The sequence below is a fragment of the Aegilops tauschii genome, chromosome 2 (genome assembly GCF_002575655.3).
Source record: "Aegilops tauschii subsp. strangulata cultivar AL8/78 chromosome 2, Aet v6.0, whole genome shotgun sequence".
NCBI classification, from domain to species: Eukaryota; Viridiplantae; Streptophyta; class Magnoliopsida; order Poales; family Poaceae; genus Aegilops; species Aegilops tauschii.
In genome coordinates, this window is record NC_053036.3 from 56,752,423 (window position 1) to 56,778,578 (window position 26,156).

Sequence of the window (26,156 nt, forward strand, 5' to 3'; positions counted from 1 at the left end):
TTGGTTTAAATTGGAAGATAATTCAGGATTCGAAACCAACAGCTGGTGGTTTGTCATGATGTGTTATATATTGTCTGATAAATGATAATATCGAAGTGAAGGTGATGTGTTATATATCATCTCATAAATGACAATATCAAAGTGATGAGAGATCAGGCGATATGTTGTATATCGCCTCATAAATGACAATATCGCTACAGATTTAATCTGCTTAACTAGTACTCCCTCGGTTTCTAAATACTCAAGAATTTTGGGACGGAGGGAGTATTTGTCTTTTTAGAGATTTCAAATGGACTACCACATACGGATGTATATAGAAATATTTTAGAGTATAGATTCACTCATTTTGCTCCGTATGCAGTCACTTGTTGAAATCTCTAGAAAGACAAATATTTAGGAACAGAGGGAGTATGATCAAGTGGCATTGTACACTCGGTATTAAGGACCCTTCACTCAATCCATCATAATAACGATCCATAATCTGTTTATGTTTCGGGATTCAAATTGTTTACCCTCTAATAGACTGTGTTACTACTGTGAATTATTTAAGATTCAATCAGCTCCTCTTCTTTCGAGGAGCATAGCTGATCCTGAACTCTTTATTCATGTCGAAAATGCAGAAACATAAACTTGTCCTTGCCAATGGCCTTGGCCATGAGGCCAGAAGATGAGCTTACCAATTACCATAACGTGGTTCCTGACATAAACAGACACTACCAGACATTCACCATCTCCGTCTGATCGAAGTAAGCCGTCACCGAAAGATGCTTGTGGAGATTCGTACACATTCAGAGTTGGAGCCGTCACCATAAGATACGCACAGGTTGGTTGGGCATGGAACTCTTGATGGGGTTAGCCCACTATATATAAGCTCTTCTTCTTTACAGATCACTTGACAAGGGCAAACAATGTGTCTCAGTTAGTTGCTAAACAGCAAATCTGGATATGCTCCACAATAACATCAGCCAGTTTTTCAGCCCCGAAATTATTCAAAGTTAGATTGATACTGCGAAAACAAGATACAAAAGAGCAGCAGGAGTATATAGCAAATTAACGTCCCAATCAGCCAGTTTTGTTTGCACTGTTCCTTATTCGACAAAAGGTCACAAGAATTGAACAACTCTAGAGAGGTTACAAATTTCTGCAGTTCTTAGTAAAACTTACATAAAAAAACATACTGAGACGACACATATCTTGTTCCATTACCACTGCTTTATCTGACAAAAACATCCATCAGTAATGGAGCAGGGCAGGACCTCCTGCTCCACGGATGGCGACAATGAGTGCGCACAACATGCTTCTTCGACACCCAGCTCAAGCTTCCCTCCACAAAGATTTCTGGTGCACCCACGCCTTGGAAGTTCACAGGCACCCTGAACGTCTTCTTTTCTCCAGCCTTGGCGAGGCGGACCGGCGGCGGCGCCAACAGGAGGCAGGGGAACCCTAATCGCCTGTGCGCGCGAGTCGTACAAGAGGCGCTTAAGATTGTCCTCTCTGCTAATACCCATGTGGGAGAGCAGACATGTGCATGCTGATACGCAATGATCTGGCCTGGAACGATAAGGAAATATCGATCCACTGAGATCGCTTTTCTATGAAAGACTCAAATTTAACATGATATAGATCAATGCCCGTGATATATAGTATAGGTATCATGTCATAAATGTCAATATAGTAGTAGTGATAGAAATGAGATCAGGTGAAGTCCAACTGATCACCAAATTGAAACGGCTATTTTCAGCACCTTTTCTTGGTGTGACTGTGCTAAAGACTTAATGATCTATTAGTGTATTAGTACTGATGATCGAGTGGCATTTTACTGGCCTTATTAGTGGATTAGTTGTAAAGTGGATGGATGTTCAGTTTCTACCACTTGCTGTCATCTTAACACATATATTTGTGCAGTCCTGTTGTGTGTGGTTCAGCAATGTAGAGGTGTGTGTCATCTACGTTGAATGCCCTTTAGTCAATTCAAACCAGTTACTGTGAAATCTTTAAGATTCAGTCAGCTCCTCTTTCTTTGATGAGTGGTATCTAACCACTATGCAGGAGTTGTCCTGAACCCTATTTGTGTCCAACATACAAGGACAGAATGGGCAATAGATTTAGTCCATTCTATCCGCTCAAACATTCAAGCGGTCCGAATACTGGTTTTGCTGACATGGATCCAAATCAGCATGTCATTTTGGGATGTGACAAGCCACTGGAGAAAATGTTGCCGCATTAGCCCATCTTTTTCCCTGTCAAATGTTTGGGTTGAAGCACAAGTTCAGTAAATCGGTAGAAACTTGACTTTAATCAAAGCTGAAAGTCGGGAAGGTGTCAAATAGGAAGTTTTTGGTTCAGTTTGAAAATTCAAGAGCCTACAGGGTGATTGTTGTGCCTCAGCAGTCTTGAGAGTCTATATTTCACTTGTTTGTACTGTTCCTTATCCGACAAGAGGTTATAAGGATTAAACAACAAAAAAATGTCACAAGATTCTGCAGTTCTTAGTAAAACGTTTATTAGAAAAACAAACTGAGACGACACAATCACACAAATCTTATTCCATTGCCATGTTTGATATGACACAAAAAAGAACAGTAAGCCTGAAATCTCAGGGCATGGACAACGTTCATGGTGATGGAGCGGGAGCATGACCTCCCACTCCGCGGATGGCGACAATGGGACTACGCACAACATGCTTCTTCGACACCCAGCTCAAGCTTCCCTCCACAAAGATTTCTGATGCACCCACGCGTTGGCAGCTCACTGTCACGTTGAATGTCTTCTTCTCTCCAACCTTGGAGAACACCAGTGTCTGTGGGGAGACACGCACTGTCATAGAGCTTGGCGAGTCTACCTTGGCGGCGTAAGTAGAATCTGCCGGCCCGACGTTCGTCACCGTCCGGGTCACGGTGAACGGCGTTGATGCTAGCGGCACAGTTAGAGTAGGGTAGTTGAGCTGAACGTCCTTGACCTTGGGCAGCTTCGCGCAGGTCAAGCTCGAGTTGCGTACGATGGTCACCAAGCCTTTGTCGCCGAAGAGCCAGCAGATGAAGCCCGCATAGTCAGTCGTGCTGAGGTCGTACACTAGACCAGGGTCGGCGGCTCTCGCGGGGTTCACATGGCCGGCGCCTCTATCGTAGGCACTGGCTTTACCATGCCTCTCATTCAAGATCGAGTCGCCCATGTTGTTCGTGGTGTCCGAGGTTGTCAAGATGGCCGACTTGATGGCAGCCGGTGACCAGTCGGGATGCAAGCTTTTGATAAGAGCTGCAACACCGCTGACATGTGGCGTTGCCATGGACGTACCTGATATGATTTTGAAAGAAGGTCCTGGCCATGCCGCAAGGATGTTGAGCCCGGGTGCAAGAATGTCTGGCTTGAGCACGCCGGGGGCGATATAGCCTGGACCCCTCGAAGAGAACGACGCCACGACCGGGCTCGGACGAACACCCAACACTGTGTTGTTGTATGTGAAAGTTGCCACGGCGCCGTTCGTTGCTGACTTCGCGTAAGCTGCAATGGTGATGCCATCGGTAGAGGTCAGCTGCACCACCCCCGCCTTGTAGTCATGAAGAGCAATGGTGTAGCCGGCGGCTTCATTATTGAAAAGCACCACGCCAGCCGCACCGGCAGCCATTAGCCTCGCAATGTCGGAATACTGATTCGCTGGTGTCGTGGCCTGGCAAACAATTACTTTCCCAGCAACGAAACCATGATCCTCATTCTGGCAGAAACGATGTTCCTCGGAGTAGAGGAGAGGGTACGGGTTTGAGGTTGGCTTTGTCACCTTGGTAAGTGCTTCCCCGTCGATGCGCTTGCCGTTGCCGAGATGCACGCCAGCATCGAATCTCCGGTCCACCGAGCCGGCAGCAACCGTGAGCAACCACGGTGCATCGTTTGTGATCGATCGTGGAGTGGGACCTCCGTTGCCAGCCGCACACACCACAATGATGCCCTTCGATATTGCGCTGAATGCACCGATGGCGATGGGGTCATTTCTGAAGCTGACACTGGTTCTGCTACCAAGAGACAGCGAGAGCACGTCCACCCCATCCTTGATGGCCGCATCCATGCCGGCCATTATGACGGATACTTTGCAGCCCCTATTGGTGCACACCTTGTACATCGCGATGTGGGCACCTGGAGCAATTCCAGAAGCAGTGCCTGTGCCCACTCCATGGTCCGACGCACCGGTGATGAAGTTCCCAGCGGCAGTGGATGAGGTGTGTGTTCCGTGCCCGTCATAATCGTACGAGCCAGCATCTCCAACAAGTGATTTGGCACCGATGAGCTTGTTGTTGCACCTGACCGCCTTGCATGAGCCCTTCCACTTCATCGGGGGTGGTGGGACACCATGATCGTCGAACGAAGGGTGTGATGCATAGATCCCGGTGTCGAGTAGCCCGATAATCACTCCCTTCCCGTAGCATGCATCGCTCCAAAACCCGGTGCCATTCTTCAGCCCGAGGAACTCCGGTGTGTGTGTGGTCATGAGTTGCAGCGTTCGGTCTGGGAACGCGCGCACAAACCTGGGATTCTTGGCGACCGCGTCGAGCTCAGCCTCTGTGAGCTTCGCCGTGAAGCCACTAAACACCTCGGTGTAGGAGTGGAGGAGACGTGGCTCCCCGGATTCACCGATGTGTGAGCTCGGCAAGAAAGTTTCGTACCACCGACGATGGCCCTCTTCATCGGCACCTGGGGGAGGTGGCTCAACGAGCACAATGTAAGTGTGGTAAGCAGATGTTTGTGTAGCACTCTGCTGTACCCTTGCAGCATATGGACTAACATAGCACAGTGAAGGTGTAGGAGAGAAGGTGGCGAGCAAGAGAAGTGGCAGTAGTATGAGATTTGTCAAGAATGCCATTGCTGAAGCTAGGCACACCTACACGACCGAGGAAGAAGATGGCGATGGAGGGTCTGTCCAGCCAGTACCTAGTGGTCTTCATTTATATAGCACGAATGATCAATGTGATGCAACTTTAATGCTGCAAAAGTTAATCCCATGGATATCTAGAGCATGCAAGAGCATACAACAGCTTTACTTTGTGTGATAAATGCAGTACTATTAAAGCATACAACATCCTTAATACGCGTGTGCTGAGACGCAAATATACGATAACAATGAGGAAAAATCAATGCAGCACGATCCTTTTTCTATCTCCAGCATGAATCATATACTACAATATGAGCGGACATGAAAGGAAATCAATGAATCAAATATAATATAATATATATATATAAATGTTATATATATATATATATATATACACACACACATACACTAGTACCCACATTTATTATGATCAGTATAGTGTATCTCCAGAGTTATGATGTGGGATATGTGGGGGAAATACACAATCTTTTCTAGTGTTTTTTTCGAAAAGGGGGGACTCCCCGGCCTCTGCATCAGAACGATGCATACGGCCACATTTATAAATAGAAAAGGTTAAACAAGGTCTTAAAGTCATGAAACAAAATAAAGGCTAGCTCACAGAGAGCCTCAACGCCAAAAAAGAAAAGAAAAAAAGGCCATAGAGCCACAACCGGCTGGCAAAATAAAGATAGGAAAACTAATCGCCTATCCTATTACATGACCGCCATCCAAACCGGTTGAAGATATCCCGCGCTACCATCTCCCACCGGACAGATCCAGTAACCAAACGCTCCCTGGCCTCCGTCGGAGTGAGTAAGGACCACATACGGATCAACGCCGTAGCTTGGAATAAAACCTGCAAAAAATGAATAGTTGTTGTTCTGTTAAAAACCAAATCATTTCTGCAATTCCAAATTGCCCATAACAACGCACATACTCCTACACGAATGTGTCTAGCTGTATCGGACTCTATCCCATCAAGCCACGTTCCAAATAACGTACCGACCGAACTCGGAGGAGTAATGTTAAAGCAATTTGCACGGTGCGCCACAAAATTCTCACCAACGGGCATTCAAAGAAGAGGTGCTTAATGGTCTCATCCCGATCACAGAAACTACACCTAGTAGATCCTGTCCAATTGCGCTTAACCAAGTTGTCCTTTGTTAAAATGACTTGTTTATGTACAAACCACATAAACACTTTAATTTTCAAAAGAACTTTTACTTTCCAAACATGTTTGGAACTAGGAATGACACTCGAGTTAATGACATCGATGTACATCGACTTAACCGTAAATTGTCCAGACCTAGTAAGTTTCCAACACAACTGATCGGGCTGATGAGCTAGCTGAACCTCCATCAGTCTACTCACCAAATGAAGCCATGCTTCCCATCTATCACCAACAAGCACCCTCCGAAACTGGATATTAAGGGGAATGGACTGCATAATCGTTGCAACTAACGCATCGCGTCGCTGAACAATACGATACAGGGACGGGTACTGGAGCGCCAATGGTGTATCACCAAGCCAAGTATCCTCCCAGAAACGGGTATTGTTGCCATCACCGATTATAAACTTTGTTCTATTAAAGAAGGCTGCCTTAACTCTCATAAGCCCCTTCCAAAACGGCGAATCAGTTGGTCTCACTGTCACCTATGACAAAGTCTTGGACTGCAGATACTTGTTATGGAGAATATGCGCCCATGTAGCGTCAGTCTCAACTGATAGCTTATACAGCCACTTACTGAGCAGGCATCTGTTCTTGACCTCAAGATTCTCAATACCCAGACCCCCTTGGTCCTTTGGTCTACAAATGATATCCCACTTGGCGAGTCGATACTTTCTCTTTAGCTCATCACTCTGCCAAAAAAATCTTGATCGGTAGAAGTCCAGCCTTCTCCTGACCCCAACCGGAACTTCAAAAAAAGATAGCAGGAACATCGGCATACTCGTGAGTACCGAATTAATAAGAATCAACCGGCCACCATAAGACATAAGTTTGCCCTTCCAGCAACTAAGCTTCTTCTCGAACCGATCTTCGATGCATTTCCACTCTCTGTTTGTTAGCTTACGATGGTAAATGGGTATACCTAGGTAAGTAAAAGGTAAAGCCCCTAATTCACATCCAAACAATTGCCTATAAGCCTCTTGTTCCTCCTTGGCTCTACCAAAGCAGAACAACTCGCTTTTATGAAAGTTAATCTTTAATCCGGTCAATTGTTCAAATAAGCATAACACCAGCTTCATATTTCTCGCTTTTGCCAAGTCATGCTCCATAAAGATGATTGTATCATCAGCGTACTGCAGAATGGACACACCCCCATCAACTAGGTGAGGCACCAAGCCACCCACCTGACCGGCCTCCTTTGCCCACTAGTAGAAAAGGGGGCTTTTGTCCCGGTTGGTAAGGGCCTTTAGTCCCGGTTTTTGAACCGGGACTAAAGGGTCGTTACTAATGCCTCCCCCCTTTAGTCCCGGTTCTTACACGAACCGGGACTAAAGGCCGTCCACGTGGACGCAGCCTGGTATTACCAACCGGGACTAAAGGAAATTTTATGATATTTTTCTTGCGAATTTTTTTAAATTTTTTTTATTTTCAAATTTCTGAATTATTTTAACCTCTAATCACCACCCCTCATCACTGCTCAATTTATCCTCTAATCTCTAATCATCCCTCATCATTCCAAATCATCTAACTTCCCGGACGGTCACCCATCATCTAACTTCCCGGACGGTCACCCATCCTCTCACTACTCCAGCCTGAGCACGCTTAACTTCCGGGTTCTATTCTCTCTCGTTTTCAAGTCTGCACTTGTTGTTTTCCTGACAATAGTAAGATGTCAATTCTATTAACCCTCAGGAATTTAGCTTGAGCATGAAGTGACACATTTCACTGTTTGAGTTTAAAACTATTGTTTTAAAAAACAATAATTATTTAGTAACACTAATATTTCTGGAATAATTAGTTTGACCATTGTTTGACCACAGTTTGACCAGATTTGACCAAAAATCAAAAAACTGAAATAATTATTTAGTAACACTAATATTCTAGAATAATTAGTTTGACCATTGTTTGACCACAATTTGAATTTTTTTTGCCTCTCCAGATCTTAAAAGCCCCGTATCTTTTTTTCTGTTAGGTTTTTGAGGATTTTGAAAATGTTTAACGGGGTGATTTTTCATATAAAAAACTTTTTCATCCGAGTTCGTATGCAAAAGTTATGCCCATTTTAAGAAATTCCAGAGAGATTTTGCAAATAAAGTCGAAATTCATATTTGTTAATTTTCCCAACAAGTAGACCACATATCACATGGGAAACTTATTTTATTTTATTTTTTGACATTTCCATCATTTTCTTTTGTTTTTTCGAAAACTGAAAGGGCGGTCGGGGGGGGGGGGGGGGGGGTAGAGTTTGAAAATGGGCCCTTTAGTACCGGTTTGTGCCATGAACCGGTACTAATGCCTCAAAGCCCATTAGTACCGGTTGGTGGCACCAACCGGTACTAAAGGTTAGACCTTTAGTCCCAGTTGGTGCCACCAACCGGTACTAATGGGCATCGCACCCTTTAGTCCCGGTTCGTGGCACTAACCGGGACTAAAGGGCCCAGGTGAACCGGGACTAATGCCTTAGCCGCACGAACCGGGACCAATGCTCATATTAGTCCCGGTTCGTGACTGAACCGGGACTAATGTGAATATTGCCCTGTGACGAAAGCCCTGTTTTGTACTAGTGGCCCTATCTATGAGAATTGCCAACATGTCAACCACAATGTTGAACAAAATAGGGGACATTGGATCACCTTGCCTCATGCCTTTGTGTGTCTGGAAATAATGACCTATATCGTCATTCACTTTAATTCCAACACTCCCTTTTTGCATGAAGGATTCTACCTGGTGTCGCCAAGCTTCATCAAAACCCTTCATGCGTAAGGCCTGTTGAAGGAAGGGCCATTTGACTTTGTCGTACGCTTTCTCGAAATCCACTTTGAAAACAACCCCATCCAGCTTTTTCGTGTGTATTTCATGGAGCGTTTCATGAAGGACCACAACCCCTTCAAGGATGTTCCTGTCCGGCATGAAAGCAGTTTGGGTAGGCTGCACCACAGCATGCGCGATCTGTGTGAGCCTATTAGTCCCGACCTTGGTGAAAATTTTCAAACTAACATTAAGAAGACAGATGGGCCTGAATTGCTCAATTCTCACCGCCTCTGTTTTCTTAAGAAGAAGGGTTATCGTTCCAAAATTTAGCTGAAAAAGCTGAAGCTGCCCAGAGAATAGATCATTGAACAAAGGCAACAGATCCCCTTTAATAATATGCCAGCACTTTTTATAAAACTCCGCTGGAAATCCATCGGGGCCCGGCGCCTTGTTATTTTTCATTTGCGAAATGGCGTCAAACACCTCTTTCTCAGAGAAAGGAGCCGCAAGAATATCATTCTCCACCGCTGTGAGTTGAGGAGCATCCTCAATCCTGGACTCATCGAGAGACACACAGTTCTCTTCTGGATGGCCAAACAGCTGCTTGTAATACTCAGTAATGTACAGTTTTAGGTTTTCATGTCCTAAAATTGTTCCTTCATCTTGCTCAAGCTGAAAAATCCTCTTCTTTCTATGTTTACCATTAGCGATCATGTGAAAGAATTGAGTGTTCGCATCCCCCTGGACTACTCGCCGGACCTTGGCCCGCAACGCCCACTTTGATTCCTCTTCTCGAAGAAGTTCTTTCAGCCTCATCTCCGCGTCAAGCTTGGCATGAAGCTCCGCGGCCGGCAGCACGGTTGTTTCTGCTTTTACATCTAGGGACTGAATAAGGGAAAGGAGCCTTTCCTTTTCGACCTTATAAATCCCGCTAAGATGCTTAGCCCACCCACGCAGGAAACTCCTCAAATGCCTAATCTTATTCTGCCAGCGCTGAAGCGCAGTCTTCCCTCCTGAATCCTTAGCCCACTCTCTGGCCACGAGATCAAGGAAGCCTTCTCGTTCAAACCAAGCCAGCTCAAAGGAGAACGCGTTTTTGTTTCCCAGGTGGGTGGCCTCACCAGAGTCCACAAATAACGACGTGTGGTCAGAAATTCCACGGGACAAAGCCTGGACTGTTACTAGCGGGAACTTCTGTTCCCAATCGACACTAGCCAACACTCGATCCAACTTCTCATACGTCGGATTTGGCAGCGCGTTAGCCCAGGTGAATTTTCTACCCAAGAGCTCAATTTCTCTCAGGTCCAGACTTTCAATGACCCTTCGCTCAAATCCATCATAATAAAGATCCAATAATCTGTTTATGTTTCGGACCATGGCCTTCCTTCCTTCGTGTAAAGCAGTTGGGGCCTGGTAAAACAAACCCATTTTTTCTGTTTCTTTTTGATTCAGATACAAGAGTTCCTCAAAACAAAAAATCAGATACAAGTCATGGCCCAGCCACACCCTACCTCTTCCACAAACCTCCTCTAAACTGGATAAGGTATATCTCAGTTCCCAGACTGAATTCTTGCCGCTGCTGGCTTTTGCCTAAGATGACAGCTTTCTGTAGACGGATCAACAACCTGTTCGCATATCGCAAATACACTATCGGCCGAGGCCGAGCACCACAACAGACACTGAGCACTGATGATCAAGTCTCTTCATCAGAGCAAAGTTTCTTTCTCGTTTCATGGTCGAGTTCGATGTTGCAGGAACTGGAGCCGGTGGCGCGGATCATCTCCGGCCTCCTTCTTCTAGATCGACGGCGAGAGACACACCTGCACCGCCATGTTCATATGGCGTTAGAAACCTGTACTTGGGAGGAAACGCCGAGCGAGATGTGAGAAGAAGAACATCAGCTAATCAAAACCAACTCTTATATATGTGCGTGCAGTCAGTCTCTTTGGGTTGCAAGTTCCTTTCTGGGTGCGCGTTGTTGCTGCAGCAGAGCATCTCTTTGGGTTGCAACTTCGTTTCTGCACTCTATCATAGAGCTTAGACTCATGCTTTTGGGCAAGAAATGAGAGACAAGGCCCATTATGATCCCTAAGCAAAGCTTAATTCACAGCACGGGAATAGGAAAAAGGCGGATTATGAAATGCTAGGGCCATTGGAATCTATTGAAATTTAAAACACAGGCATATGGAATCAAAGTTATTTGGCTGCATCATAGGAGAAATACGTGAATTTTCTCTGGGGGCCTCTTCAATTTGCAGGATTCTCAAAATGCCCGAATAGAAAAAACGCAGGAATTGGATGTCAAGACATGCCATTTTCTACAGAAATGCATGGGGACCACATGAATAAGCAATACAAATAGTTTGCTGTGGCATAGAAAAAACACATGATTTTTTGAAGGATTAGGTGCATATGCCATAATTAACATTAAAACAAAGGAAAACTTCCCAAGCACAAATCATAGGAAAACTTCCCAAGTACAAATCAAAGCATCATAGAGAAATAATTCTAAAGATTCTACTCCCCTAATATTTCTGTGAAATTACTTCGAATCAAATATCAAGAATTAGGTGTGTGCCATAGCAGCCAAAGAAAACATTTCCATGAGACAGGAGCCAGTGGAAGTTCGGTAACAGAATGCGGTGCATGAAATCCTTCAGTTAAAAAAATTAAAACAATGTTCAAGATCTCACATACTAAAGGAGAGATTGAGCGTCTCAGGGAAAACAGTTTTTTGGAATGAGATTCAGTTAGTCCTTCCGTTGTAAAACTAACCAAAAAAGAATGTCATTTTCTACTGAAAGACCATACAAGAATGCATTGTACTACTACAACCTGGATGTGGGTGCTTGATGGAAAGTGGCAACAGCAATGTTTGATAGCACTAGCATTAGTCAACACCTGGTGATGTGCATTCTAACTTTTCTTTAGCATATCAAGTGATCGGCATTTTGCATCTAGCATATATGCGCTCATAGTGAAGTATTCATATGTGAAGGCAAACACAACGACCTTGAGTAGCACAGCTCTCTAAAAATAGTCTTAAACTCAGGAACGCATATATGTCTCCAGGAAACCCACAAACTTACACATCCATACAACCCTACTGACGAGATTAACACCAACAATTTTCACATTCCTTTTGTTGAGCATTTAGAGGGAGATCTGCATCAAAGCGGAAATAATTTCAGTTGCAGATTGCCTGTGATGGACACGGCCATATCATTTATTTACTCTGTTTCCTATATCCGACAGAAGTTTACAGGGACGGATACAACTTCAGAGTTTCAGAAGTTTCCGTCCACCTTTCTTTTCTTGCTCTGAACAAAAAGGTAATGGAGTTTCAGAATTCAGACAGGCAGAGATGCCGCGGCATTAAGCAGCAGGACCAAGTATCAACCGCTCATCTCTGGTTCGAATCGCATAACTTAAAACTTTGCGCCAGTAAGTAAATCATAATGCAAGTTTTTCTTCCATTGCTACTGTTTATTATTATTATGTTGACGCAAAAGAAATGCTGAAGATGACTTAAACAGGAAGAAATAAAACATCTAGTGACCTCGCGGCACGTACATCATTCATGGTGATGAGGCCGGAAGAGCGACGATGGGGCTCCGCACGACATGCCTCTCCGATACCCAGCTCAAGCTTCCCTCCACATACAGTACTTCCTTGCCCAGGTCGCCGCTCACAGACATGCTGAAGGTCTTCTTCTCTCCGGCTTTGGAGAATGACAGCGTCTCCGGGGAGACACGCACCGTCAGAGGCCTCGGCACGTCCACCTTGGCCTTGAATGTCGAATCCGCTGGCCCAACGTTCGTCACAGTTCGGTTCACTGTGAACGGAGTCGATGAAACCAACACAGTTATCGTCGGGTAGTTAAGCTGCGCGTGCTGGACCTTGGGCAGCTTCCCGCAGGTCAAGCTCGAGTTGCGCACGATGGTTGCTAGGCCGCTGTCACCGAGGAACCAGCAGATGTAGCCGGCATACTCAGTGACGCTGAGGTCGTACACCAAGCCAGGGTCGGCGGCTCTCGCCGGGTTCACATGGCCGGCGCCTGTGTCGAACACCCTGGCCTTTCGATGCTGCTCGTCCAAGATTGAGCCGCCAGTGCTATTAACGATGTCCGACGTCGTCAGGATAGCAGACTTGATGGCGGCCGGCGACCAGTCGGGATGGATGCTTTTAATAAGCGCCGCAACACCACTCACGTGGGGCGTCGCCATGGATGTGCCTGATATGATGTTGAAAGGGCCCTGTCCGGAGGCCGTGCTTGGCGGCCATGCAGCGAGGATGTTGAGCCCCGGTGCCAATATGTCCGGCTTTAGGATGTTGAGGTTGGTGAAGCTTGGACCCCGGGAAGAGAAAAAAGGCACGACAGGGGCCGGGCGGACACCAAACAATGTGTTGTTGTACGTGAGAGAGGCCACAAAGCTGCTCTTCGACGACGCGGCGTAAGCTTTGAGGATGCCACCGTCGGATGCGGTCACCTGTACAACACTGGAGTTGTAATCCTGAACAATGGTGGTGTAGCCACTGATTTCGTCGTTGAACAACACCACGCCGGACGCACCAGCACCCACTATTCTACGGACGTTGGACTGTTGAGTCTCCGACTTCGTGTTCTCGCAGACCAGGATCTTACCGGTGATGCCACTGTCATCACTGTAATTGCAGTACCGCCGTTCCTCGGAGTAGACGAGAGGGTGTGACTTTGAGCTCGGACTCGCTTTCTGGGTAAGCGCTTCTCCATCGATGATCTTGCCATTGCCAAGATTCACACCGGCACCGAAGCTCCGGTCTACGGAGCCGGCGGCGACTGTGAGCAACCACGGGGCGACATTGGTGACCGAGAACAGATCCGGACCATCGTTACCTGCGGCACACACCATGAGGATGCCCTTGGACATAGCACTAAACGCGCCGATAGCGATGGGGTCTTGATCATAGATGGGACTCATGGTGCCACCAAGGGAGAACGAGAGCACGTCCACCCCATCCTTGATGGCCTCTTCTAGGCCGGCCAGTACGGCGGATTCCTCGCAGCCTCTACTGTCGCATACCTTGTACATGGCGATGTGTGCGCTAGGAGCAATTCCGGCTGCGGTGCCCTTTCCCACACCATGGTATGACGCGCCGGTGACGAAGTTCCCGGCTGCCGTGGACGAGGTATGCGTTCCGTGTCCCTCTTCGTCGCCAGAGTCAACACCCTTGATGAATGACTTGGCACCGATGAGCTTGTTGTTGCACCGGGCCGCCTTGCATGAGCCCTTCCACCTTGCTGGGGGTGGTGGAACTCCATGGTCATTGAAAGAAGGGTGTGTCGCATAGATGCCGGTGTCGAGCAGTCCAATGATGACTCCCTTCCCGTAGCCAGCCTGGCTCCAAAACCCGGTGTCGTTCCTTAGTCCAAGGAACTCTGGCGTGTGGGTGGTCATTAGCTGCAGGGTCCGGTCGGGGAATGCACGCACAAACCCTGGCTTCTTGGCCACCAAATCGAGCTCGGCGTCGGTGAGCCTCACGGCGAAGCCACTGAACACCTCGGTGTAGGAATGGAGAAGGCGCGACTCGTTGGACTCACCCGTCAACGAACTCGGCAAGAAAGACTTGTGCCACTGGCGATGGGCGTCTTCGCCGGCATTTGAGCGTGGTGGCTCGACGAGCACGATGTAAGCATGATAAGCAGAGGGTTTTGTGGCATTTTGGTGTACGCTTGTGGCAGCTGGATTGATATAGCATAGTGCGAGTGTAGGAAAGAGGATGGTGAGCAAGAGAAGTGCTACCGAGAGATTTGTGAATGACGCCATTCGTCGAGGCTCAAGCCACACAACTATACGATGAAGATGATGGCAATGCCAGAATAGGATCAATCACCGGGCAATCTTTATACAACACGGACAATTAATGTGTTGTGTCTTCTTTTTGGCATATATTAATCAGTTGATAAATTCAGCGCATCTGGTAACACATTAATGAGTTTAACTTCTGTTAAATCTGGAAGATATGATAAGATTATGTGGGATGGAGGAATGAATGTGGGTAATGTATCTACCCGGGTTTATGGTGCGGGGTGTAGGGGAAAAGATACATGGTATTTTTCGATTTTCTGGATGGTCTTTAACAAATATATTAAATATCTGTAAAATTGGAGGATAATTATCTTTTCAAAATTAACAGCTTCTGGTTCTGTATCCCCACCTATAATGTAGTGTTATCATCTCATAAATGAGTACTATCAACAGATTCCTGAAGAAAATATATTGGAGTAAATGACAATATCGAAGTCATGAAATTAGGTGAGGTTGGATGGGTCATTTTCTTTTACGCTCAAAACCTGAGTTCTATCAGAAAACTCTTGAACATATATTAGTAGGAGCTGGATGAAGAAATGGAAGAAACGTCTGGACTTGGCGTTCCAGTAGACCAATCTGCACAAACACTGAAACACTGAATACCTAAATGCTCTACAAGACCAAAATGAGCCACCAGTTGAGTTCTTCCTCTATAAAGTTGAGGGCCACCAGTTGATATTAGGGAGTAAAGTAAACACATTGCATCTGAAAAAGGACTTGTAAACTGATTTTCCTGAGAAAACGCCCTTCAGGCTCCCAAAACCACTTTCAAGAATCGCTCCTGTTGGGACTGAGTTGGATGTCAGATAATATTTCCCAGGGCCCAAGTATTTTGCATGATAACCCTAATTTAATTTGTTGCCTAATATCTTTTGACCCAACTGTTATGAACCAGAGCATCAGCAACTCTCCTCTTTGCTTGGCCTAATGGAACAGACAGAGGGGAAGATGTCAACAGCAATTTCTTCAACCATCTGTCGGTCCAATAGAAGGTTTTGCAGCATTGAGGATATGTCGTCCTCGACCATCAAGAGGAGTTGCAAGTAAGTTGCAGCTCGATCTTCAGACGTACGCAACCTCCAAGCCCATCAAATTTTCAGTGTTGAGTTCATGATTTCCAGAACGAGTATGCCGAGCCCACCAAGGATCTTCGGATGACAAACGTGTTTGCAACTGACCAGACAATGTCCTCCTTCGGCTGTTTCCGTCACTTTCCAGATGAGATCACACCGCTTTTTATCGATAGCCATGGACACCCATGGCGGTGGGTCGAGCGACGTAAGGTGGAAGAGAGAGGGATTGCGGAGAGCATGGATTGAACCAAGATGAGACGACTTTCTTGGAAAAGGAACATGATTCTCCATGCCAGAAGTCTATCTCTTCTCTGAGTTTATCAATCAAACCTGAATACTTGATATTGTTATTTACTCCAATATTGTGTTACTTAGAGGTAAGCCTGAATACTTGATAGGGAGACAAGAGACTTGGCAATTATTTTTTTATTTTTTTTGAATTGTTTGGATTGCTTACCACATGTGTCAACAGACTTGGCAATTAGGAATGTGAAATCTTTTAACAAGATATATCAATAACTGGGCTCTGGTTTTATTTTCTTGTGGCACCAACTCCTTTATTTCTCAACCAAGCATTCTCCTTAGAGACGATACATTTGATCTGATTAAACAGAGACAGATGAAAACATCCACTAACCTAACAGCACAAATGTCATTCATGGTGATCGCAGGGGAGTAGGACCGCCGACTCGAAGGGCGACGACGATCGGGCTCCTCACCACGTGTTTCTCGGACACCCAGCTCAGGCTTCCCTCCATGGATTCTTGTTCATCCATGTGGTGGCTGCTGACCGACACGCTAAATGTCTTCTTCTCCCGGGCCTTGGAGAACACCAGCGTCTCCGGAGAAACACGCACCATCATCGACTTGGGCGTGTCCACCTTCACCCTGTATGTCGATGTCGCTGGCCCAACGTTTGTCACTGTTCGGTTCACGATGAACGGCATTGATCTAAATGGCACAGTTATAGTTGGATAGTTGAGCTGGACGTCCTTGACCTTGGGCAGCTTCTCACAGGTCAAGCTCGAGTTGTGCACGATTGTCACCAAGCCTTTGTTGCCAAGGAGCCAGCAGATGTAGCCCGCGTAATCAGTTACGCCGAGATCGTACACCAGACCAGGATCGGCGGCTCTCGCCGGGTTCACATGGCCGGCGCCTCTATCGTACGCACCGGCTTTACCATGCCTCTCATTCAATATCGGGCCACCGATGTTGTTGAAGGTGTCCGACGTTGTCAGGATGGCCGACTTGATGGCAGCCGGTGACCAGTCGGGATGCAAGCTTTTGATGAGCGCCGCGACACCGCTGACATGTGGTGTTGCCATGGATGTACCTGATATGATATTGAAAGGCCTCGATGCAGATTTTGTTTCTTGCAGCCATGCGGCGAGGATGTTGAGCCCGGGAGCCAGAATGTCCGGCTTGAGCACGCCCGGGGAGATAGGGCTTGGACCCCGTGAAGAGAACGACGCCACGATCGGGTTTGGATGAACACCAATCATTGTGTTGTTGTATGTGAAAGTGGCCACGGCTTTGCTCGCTGCCGACTTCGCATAACCTGTGATAGCAATGCCATCAGCTGTGGCCACCTGCACCACTCTCGAGTAGTAATCCTGAAGAAGAATGGAGTAGCCATCGGCTTCATCATTGAACAGTACCACGCCGGCCGCTCCAGCATCCATTATGCTGCGAATGGTTGAATACTGAGGCATCGGTGTCATGGCTTGGCATACCACGATTTTCCCGGTGATGGGAACGTGATCCTCGTTCCCGCAGAAACGATTTTCCTCGGAGTAGAGGAGAGGATACGACTTTGAGGTTGGCATTTTCACCTGGGTAAGCGCTTCTCCATTTAAGCGCAACCCATTGCCGAGATGAACACCAGCGTCGAATCTCCGATCCACCGAGCCGGCAGCGACCGTGAGCAACCACGGTGCGTCGTTGATGACCGACCGTGGAGTGGGACCATGGTTGCCAGCCGCGCACACCACAATGATACCCTTGGATATCGCGCTGAACGCGCCGATGGCGATGGGATCCTTGTCGAAGCTCACACTGGTGGGACCGCCGAGGGACAGCGAGAGCACGTCCACCCCATCCTTGATGGCCGCGTCCAGGCCAGCCACTATGGCAGATTCTTCACAGCCAATCCCAGTGCACACTTTGTACATGGCGATGTGGGCACCTGGAGCAATTCCGGAAGCAGTGCCCATGCCTACGCCATGGTATGACGCATTGGTAACAAAGTTCCCAGCGGCAGTGGATGAGGTGTGTGTTCCGTGCCCCGCAAAATCAAATGGGCGGTCATCACCGGCAATGAATGATTTGGCACCGATGAGCTTGTTGTTGCACCTGACCTCCCTGCACGAGCCTTTCCACTTTGTCGGGGGTGGTGGGATGCCATGATCGTCGAACGAAGGGTGTGCTGCATAGATTCCGGAGTCGAGGAGCCCGACGATCACTCCCTTCCCGTAGCGTGTGTCGCTCCAAAACCCGGTGCCACTCCTCAGCCCGAGGAACTCCGGCGTGTGCGTGGTCATGAGTTGCAGCATCCGGTCTGGGAACGCGCGCACGAACCCTGGCTTCTTGGCCATCTCGTCGAGCTCGGCATCAGTGAGCCTCGCCGTGAAGCCGCTGAACACTTCGGTGTAGGTGTGGAGGAGACGCGGCTCTCCAGATTCGCCGATGTGAGAGCTCGGTAAGAAAGTCTCATACCACCGACGATGCCCGACTTCGCCGGCACTTGAGGGAGGTGGATCGACGAGCACGATGTAAGTGCGGTAATCAGAGGTTCCTGTAGAACCCTGTTGTACCCTTGTGGCAGCTGGACTGATATAGCACAGTGAAGGTGTAGGAGAGAGGGTGGCAAGGAAGAGAAGTGGTAGTAGTATGATGAGATTGGTCAAGGACGGCATTGCTGAAGCTAGGTAAACCTACACGACTGAGGAAGGCGATGGCGATGGAGTCTCTGTCCGGCCATCACCCGGTGTTCTTCATTTATACAGCATGAGTGATCAATGTGCTGCAACCTTTATGGTGCAGAAGTTAATCACTTGGAGATCTAGCGTATGAAGTAGCATACGATACAAGAGATCTATTTTGTGCCAAATAAATGCAGTACGACCGGGGAGGCCAGATACGTGCTTGCTGATACGCAATGATCAATGCACTATGATTGTTTTTCTATACCCTGCATGAATCATATCTCACAATATATGAGGGAAATGAATGACTCAAATTTAACATCATATAGATACTATTGATATTGTCATATCGTGTCATAAATGTAGTGATAGAAATGAGATCAGGTGAGGTCGAACTGATCACCAATTGGAACTTCTATTCTCGGCGCCTCTTCCGGGTGTGATAGTTACTCCCTCCGTCCCATAATGTAAGACGTTTTTTGACACTAGTGTAGCGTACTTAGTTAGTAGTGCTAAAGATTAAATCTGTTTAACTAGTGATCGAGGGGCATCGTTCTCTCAGTTTTACTGGGCTATTTGTTGTAAAGCGGTTTAGATGTTCAGTCTCTACTACTTGCTATCTTAACACAAATATTTGTGCAGTCCTGCTGTGCCCTTCATTCAACCCATCATAATAAAGGAACACAAATGTTTGTGTTTTGGGATTCAAACTGGTTACCTTCTAATACACTCTGTTACTGCGAATTGTTCAAGATTCAATCAGCTCCTCTTTTTTTGAGTAGCGGTACCTAACTACTATGAAGGTATAAATGTGGTGATAGAAATGAGATCAGGTGAGGTCTAACTGGTCACCAGTTGAAATTGTATTCTCAGTGCATTTTCTTGGTGTGACAGTGCTAAACATTTGATCTGTTTAATTAACTAGTGACTAGTGATTGAGTGGCATTGTACTCTCACATTTACTGCGCTATTAGCGGCAAAGTGGTTTGGATGTGCAGCTTCTACTACTTGCTATCTTAACACAAAATATTTGTGCAGTCCTGCTGTGTCTGGCTCAGCAACGTAGTAGTGATATCATAATAAAAGAAAACACTCTGTTTCTGTTTTGGGATTCAAACTGGTTACCTTCTACTCCCTCCGTTTCTAAATATAAGCCTTTTTAGAGATTTTAATACGGACAACATACGGATGTATATAGGCGTATTTTAGAGTGCAGATTCACTCATTTGGCTCCGTATGTAGTCCATATTGGAATCTCTAAAGGGGATTGTATTTAGGAACGGAGGAAGTAATAGACTGTGTTACTGTGAATTGTTTCAGATCCAATCAGCCCTTCCTTTTTGAGGAGTGGTATCTGACTACTATGCAGGACCATAGCTGGTCTTGAACTTTTTATTCATGTCGAAAATGCAAGAAGAGAAAACTGTCCTGGCCAATGGCCTCAGGCATGACGCAGAAAGATGAACTTACCATAACGTAGCTGCAGACAATCCAGTGAACAACCACTACCAAACATTCACCATCTCCGTCTGATCGAAGTAGCACCCGGTCGGCCCGTCCTGAGGGAGCAGGGACAGCATGACCGGGCCCCTCGCGCCCTGCTCCGGCGTCAGGGTCCCCAGGTTCCAGTTGATGTCGGTCCTGACGAAGCCAGGACGCACGCAGTTGACGCGCATCTCCGGGTGCCGCCTCGCCAGGATCCTCGTGTAGAGGTTGATCACCATCTTCGACACGCTGTAAGCCGGCAGCATCGCCGGCCACCCCGCCTCCTCCAGCCGTCCATTCTTCAGGTCATCCATGAAGGTGTTGAGCACCGCCTCGATCCGCGCCTCGTCCCAGATGTCGATGTTGCTCAGGTCCTTCCGTAGCTCCTCGTTCGGCATTCTCTGGGAGGCACCAAAGTTGAGCACATCAGACTAACTCACTGACTGTGGATCGGTCAGAAAGAATTTCAACTGACGGCGTACCTTCAGCTCTGACGCAAGGGAGGAGACATTGACAATCCTCGCTCCAAACTTTGATAGTTTCAGTAGAGGGAGGAGGGCTTCTGTAACCCGTTTGCATCCATAGTAATTGGTGTCGAGACAGTCCCGTGCCACCTCATAGGTATTCTGGAACACGTCTTTGAGCAGAGTGGCTGCTCTGCCAGATGTCTGAATCATAAACAAATTTAAAACTGAACACTGAACATTGGTGGTACTAAGTATGCATGTTACAGATGAAATTGTAGTTCTACAGATGACATAAAAATATGCTAAGTTGCAAAAGGTTAAGATTTAAAAAAAAGAATGAATCAGTACCCATGTCTCTGCATCAAGGTTCAGAGCTTTGAGGCCTTCCTCGTCTGCTGCAACTCCCACAACCGCTGCATTGTTAACCTGTACGTATATGTTACCCAACTCATCCTCATTCACATAAAAAAGATGCATAAGTGACGATCTAACAAAAGGGACTTCATTTTACCAAGATGTCAAGCTCTCCGTATCTGCTCTCGATGTGTCGCGCTAGAGCGGCGACGCTGCTGTCATCCCGGACGTCGAGCTGGTGGAAGACAACATTGGAGAGGTTGGATTCAAGGCAAATTGACTCGACGGCATCCTTCCCTCTCTTCTCGTCCCTGGCTGTGAGAATGACAGTCACACCTTGGACAGCAAGCTGCCGGCACACCTCCAGGCCGACTCCCTTGTTTCCACCAGTGACCACCGCAATCCTGATGAAAAGCAGGCAGAATATCAGCATCCCTGCCCATTTTTACTTTTATTCTTGGATTGGATGATCCGGCAAACACTAGTAGTAGTAGAAACTGACTACTAGGAGGAATGGGTAGAACCTGATTTATGAACAACAAAAATGCATTATACGTATTTTTTGAATGAATATATATTGATGATCATTTCGGGCTTTTCCGGGCTTCGGGTGGAAAAGTTGAGCCCGAGCTCGGCCCGGATGCCGGGTTTTCGGGCCAGGCTGCCCAAGAACAGGTCCAGTACTAAGCATACTACTAGAACGAGCAACCTATATAATCTGAGAAGACGCGAGATATGTATTCTACTACTAGTATACAAAGGTCAACTCAGGATGCAATCAGAAACCAGTAAGATTCACCAGCGAAGGTACCTGTGCGATGCCTGCTTCCCGTCGGCGGTGGCCACGTGCGACGCCTTCTCCATGGCTTGCGGAGTTGCAACGGGTTGCTAGGACGGCTGGGTGGGGGTCGGAGACGGCGGGGCGAGGCGAGAGGATGCTGGGGTGGGAGTGGGGGTTGGTGGCCAGATTAACCCTAGATCGTGGTGGTTGCTGGTTAGTAAAAGACCATGGAGTAGTATTTTACGAGTTGCCTTGGAGGGTTCGTCCCGCCGGCGGTACTCCATCGCCGACGATATGGCTGCGTGGCGGGACCCACGGCGCGGGGCAGGGGAGGAAGAGGGAGACTGCTTTGCTTGGACTTTTTTTTTGCGGGAAGAGGTGAGTGGTCATCCAGAGGCGTTGACTCCCTTGCTTTTGCGACGAAGCTGCACCAATCCGTCCCAACTGTTATTTCTACTGCAGAAACGAACCAAACGCGAAAATCCTCCCTTAATACAATCTTTTCTTCTTGAAAAAATGCTTGATCTATTCATCTTCAATCATGACAGTACAACGAATACTAGAAATAATAAAAATACCGCCTGGCGATGACTACAAGCACTGAAGCAATCAGAAGGCGCGTCATCGTCATCGCCCCTCCATCGCCGGAGTCGGGCACAACTTGTTGCAGTAGACAATCGGAAAGTCATCATGCTAAGGCCCCGTGGGAACAGTGCACAAGAACAGCAACCGCCGCAGATGAAGAATAACATAGATCAAAAGGATCCAACCCGAAGACACACGAACGTAGACGAATAACGACGAGATCCAAGCAAATCCACCAATGATAGATCTGCCGGAGACACACCTCCACACGCCCACCAACGGTGCTAGAGGCACCACTGAAACGGGGGCCAGGCGGGGAGACCTTTATTCCATCTTCAGGGAGCCGATGTCGTCTCGTCTTCCTAAGCAGGACACAAACCCAAGCAAAACTGAAAGAAACGACTAAAAATGGAGCCCTCCCGCCGGCCCTTGCCGAGATCCACCATGCCCCCATGGCCCTAAGGCCACGGAGAGGAGGCGGATCTACGGCGATACCGGCAGGAGGCAAAAACCATAGCTTTTTTTTGGAGGAGGCGGCGGCAGCTAGAGATGAGCTCGGGCCGCGGTCATCCCCTTAATGCAATTGCGGTGGTGTTAGGATACCAATTTCATTTCTATAGGGTGTATATACGCTCCTCATGATCATTGTCACATAGTGTTAGGCTGGAGAATAAATATGCATGCATAAATTTGCCGACACGGTAAATACACACATTAAATAGCCTCATTCACTTGTGATGAACTTTGGGAACAGTTTCAACTTGTTTATCTTAAGATTGACCAAGTTTATAAAAAAATACTTACAAGTATTCACAACAGTGAATATTAGTGATCTAAAATGCCTTATACTTGTTTACAGAGGGAGTATGAAAATACGTACTTTATTATGAATCTAATAAAACTAATTTGGTGTTTTAAATGTCTGGTCAGACCTAAAAAAAGTTTGACTTAGGACGAACCTGAAACTTCAAAAACTTTTGAGAGGACCGATTACTGCAAAAACGAACCAAACAGAGAAAATTCTCCCCTATTTTTGCAAACATTTTAGAGTGACAAGACAGCTTAAAATCATCATATCCACAATCACCAACATACAAAATTTCAGTAGACTGGTAGTAAGAAACTTGTGTGATAAAAGACTGCATTACAAAATCCCTAACCGGAAACATCTAAAGTGAGACTCTTTATTATTGCTGTCGCGTTCCACATTGCGGAGAATGATAATCATGTGTGTTGAACCATCATAGCTACTCCCTCCATCTAGGTGTATAAGTCATCTTAGGTTGTGCATCACGACCAAGGTGAAGGGGAAAACGAGAGAATTTAATGTTTTATTGCTAATTAATAGCATTGCATGCAATAAACTAACCATTGCACGCCGTGTTTGGTAGTCTAAAGTCATTGAAAGCATGCATGACCCACATCTCTTATTGATTGATATGTCACGAAACAAGAAACAGGGTGGGAGTTAATGTACCGCACCTAAGTGTTTTGAGATTATTTGGTTTTCGTAAGGTGACTTTATACACCTAGATGGAGGGAGTAAGAAACACCTAAACCGAAGCGTGCTCAAAACACATATTGCATAGAGTGGAAGAAAGAAGCAAACCTAGACAAGTGGCACCCGTCATGCAACTCCCCCTAAAAAAGTTTCTTCAGTAAGGGCACCGCCCCCTCAGGTTTGGCATGTAGCTTCGTTGGTGTTGTTGTGCTCTTATTTATTAAGCTATCACTAACAAACAAAAAGATCCGTGGGCCTTTCGAAACAATTGACGCAAAGCCACCACCAGGCCCATGCACCAGGCGGCGCGGCCGTGGTAACGGGCGGCTGCTTGATTGTGCCCCCATCGCTTCCGCCACCAAAGCAAGCATCTCAAAGATGCCGGCCATGACGAACATCATCACAATGGCCACGTCAACGAGAAGCGTGACGATCTCCAGAATGTCCTTCACGACAAGCTCAATTGCCTCCTTCCATGATCTGTTCTGCTTCGTTGCGTGGGCGTCGACCGCCGGGGTCGGCGTCTGGGGCGACGAGAAGGGAGGCAGCGTGGTGGACCGAGCCGAGGCAGCTGTAGGATGTGCTGGCGGAGCCCAGGACGACGACGGCGGTGCCAGAGTTGGCACCTTGCCATGCCTCGCCTTCTTGCGAAGGCTGGTGCCGGCGCCGGTGAAGAGGAGGCGCAGTTGCCGGCGGAGGCACCGCCGCCGCTCAAGAGGTCCATGCCCTTAGCCACTGGGCTCGTCGGCGTGGCCTGAGGTGGCTGGATGAATTTCGTCTGGCTTTTTGAAGCCTACTTTGAAATGTATGCGGGTAGGATCGGATGGCCAGCTCTCACGTTAGCGTTCATGGACTAGTCCTCTTGGCTCTTGTGGAGAGATACAGTGTCCGGTTTAGAGTTGAAAAATGCACGAAGTGTATCTTTTTAACTCGGCACCAATTTTAGTCCAGTGCTGTCTCATCGTTATCTTAGGTTCCTACGGTTCCCATAGCGTCTCTGCACAGAGCGGAAAAGCATGTCCAGACAGTCACTGAAGTTCTCTCATTATGCAATGCGCCCGCAAGCTGCAACCATCGTTCCATGCTTGCTCATGTGTCCGCTGCAATGTGCGCGGAGGCTCAGCTGGTTCTCAACCTTATCAGGCAGAAGCCTCCCACCAAGATGACGTGTGGGCTGACGCATCTCATTGCATTCAGCATCCACAGGCCACGGCACGCCGCCGCCTCGACAGTACCATGGCACATGTTGAGATAGGAACAGGTCACAAGAATCATTCAATCGGTCAGTCCCAGAGCCGCTCAGTGCACTGTGAAGCGATGCCTGTGGAGTGATTCAGTGGAGCCGATGGACCAGCGCGCTGCAGTGCCACGGCCACCTGGCTTTCGTTCGGCCGGCAGCGCGCTGCCGCCGTCGTCCTTGCCCACGACGTGGCGTGTTTATTCTGTCTGTCGGGGTCCAGACGGATGCACAGAGCTTTCAGTATCAGCAGCAATGGTATCTCCACACTGTTTTCTCTTGACATGCAAACTACGGCCAAAGTCAGAAGAAATTTCTGCTTGAAATTTCGGCAGCATAACACGTTGGTAGCCAAATATGTGAGAATCATAACAATTATGTATGGTATTATAACTGACATGTCATATACATATATGTGTGTGAGCAGAATGCTTTGCCTCCTCCTGCCATCATACCTACCAGGACTTTCATCTCTAAGAGCTAGCTAGCTACTTGCTACTCCAATGCATCATTCCTACCAAGAGCTATCACTTATTTGTCATTGTTCACAATTCTGAAAAAACAACTAACTAATCTTGTCGAACGACAACCAACGGGTCACCTCAGGCTTCACCACCCTTCTTTAGTGACACCACGAGCTAAGGAGAGCCAGCCACCATCATCAACTTCCCTGTCGCTGCTACCTGGACAGAGAGAGAAAAAACAAGATTATCAAACCCTAGCAAAACTGAAAAAAAAAAACGACTAAAAACGGAGCCCTCCCGCCGCCCCTTTCCGAGATCCACCACGCCTCCATGGCCCTAGGGCCACCTAAGAGAAGGTGGATCTGCGGTAGCGCCGACGAAAGGCAGAAACCCTAGCTTTTTTTTTTGAAGGAGGAGGAGGAGGCGACGGCTAGAGATGAGCCTGTGCCGCGGTCATCCCCTTAATGCAACTGCGGAGGTGTTAGAAAACCAATTTCATTTCTATAGCATGTATGTACGCTCCGCAGGATCATTGTCACATAGTGTTGGGCTGGAGAGTAAATATGCATGGCATAAATTCGCTGACACAGTAAATACACACACTAAATAGCCTCATTCACTTGTGATAAACTTTGGGAACAATTTCAACCAAC

The 26,156-nt window shown here is 47.3% G+C and overlaps 3 protein-coding genes across 5 annotated transcripts; all 3 read right to left on the minus strand.

Moving 5' to 3' along the window:
* Positions 1-2,531: 2,531 nt before the first annotated feature.
* On the minus strand, positions 2,532-4,913 carry LOC109769487 (subtilisin-like protease 4). Its single transcript, XM_020328221.4, has one exon. The coding sequence runs from the start codon at positions 4,850-4,852 to the stop codon at positions 2,615-2,617; it is 2,238 nt and encodes a 745-aa protein (XP_020183810.1). The 5' UTR covers positions 4,853-4,913; the 3' UTR covers positions 2,532-2,614.
* A 5,311-nt stretch (positions 4,914-10,224) lies between these two features.
* LOC109769478 (short-chain dehydrogenase/reductase 2b-like) lies at positions 10,225-22,287 on the minus strand. 3 transcript variants are annotated; one of them, XM_073507960.1, is made up of 6 exons: positions 21,747-22,132; positions 21,093-21,339; positions 20,930-21,007; positions 20,597-20,782; positions 20,100-20,515; positions 10,225-10,600 (listed from the first exon to the last, which is right to left on the minus strand). In XM_073507960.1, exons 1-5 carry the CDS (start codon positions 21,797-21,799, stop codon positions 20,135-20,137), a joined length of 945 nt encoding a protein of 314 aa, XP_073364061.1. In that variant the 5' UTR covers positions 21,800-22,132; the 3' UTR covers positions 10,225-10,600; positions 20,100-20,134. The 3 variants fall into 3 exon arrangements, with proteins under 3 accessions (XP_073364061.1, XP_073364059.1, XP_073364060.1); XM_073507958.1 differs by lacking the exon at positions 10,225-10,600 and having other exon boundaries at positions 16,236-20,515; positions 21,747-22,287; XM_073507959.1 differs by lacking the exon at positions 10,225-10,600 and having other exon boundaries at positions 16,236-20,515.
* LOC109769476 (subtilisin-like protease) lies at positions 12,230-16,049 on the minus strand. Its single transcript, XM_020328216.2, has one exon. The coding sequence runs from the start codon at positions 14,585-14,587 to the stop codon at positions 12,359-12,361; it is 2,229 nt and encodes a 742-aa protein (XP_020183805.1). The 5' UTR covers positions 14,588-16,049; the 3' UTR covers positions 12,230-12,358.
* Positions 22,288-26,156: the final 3,869 nt, after the last annotated feature.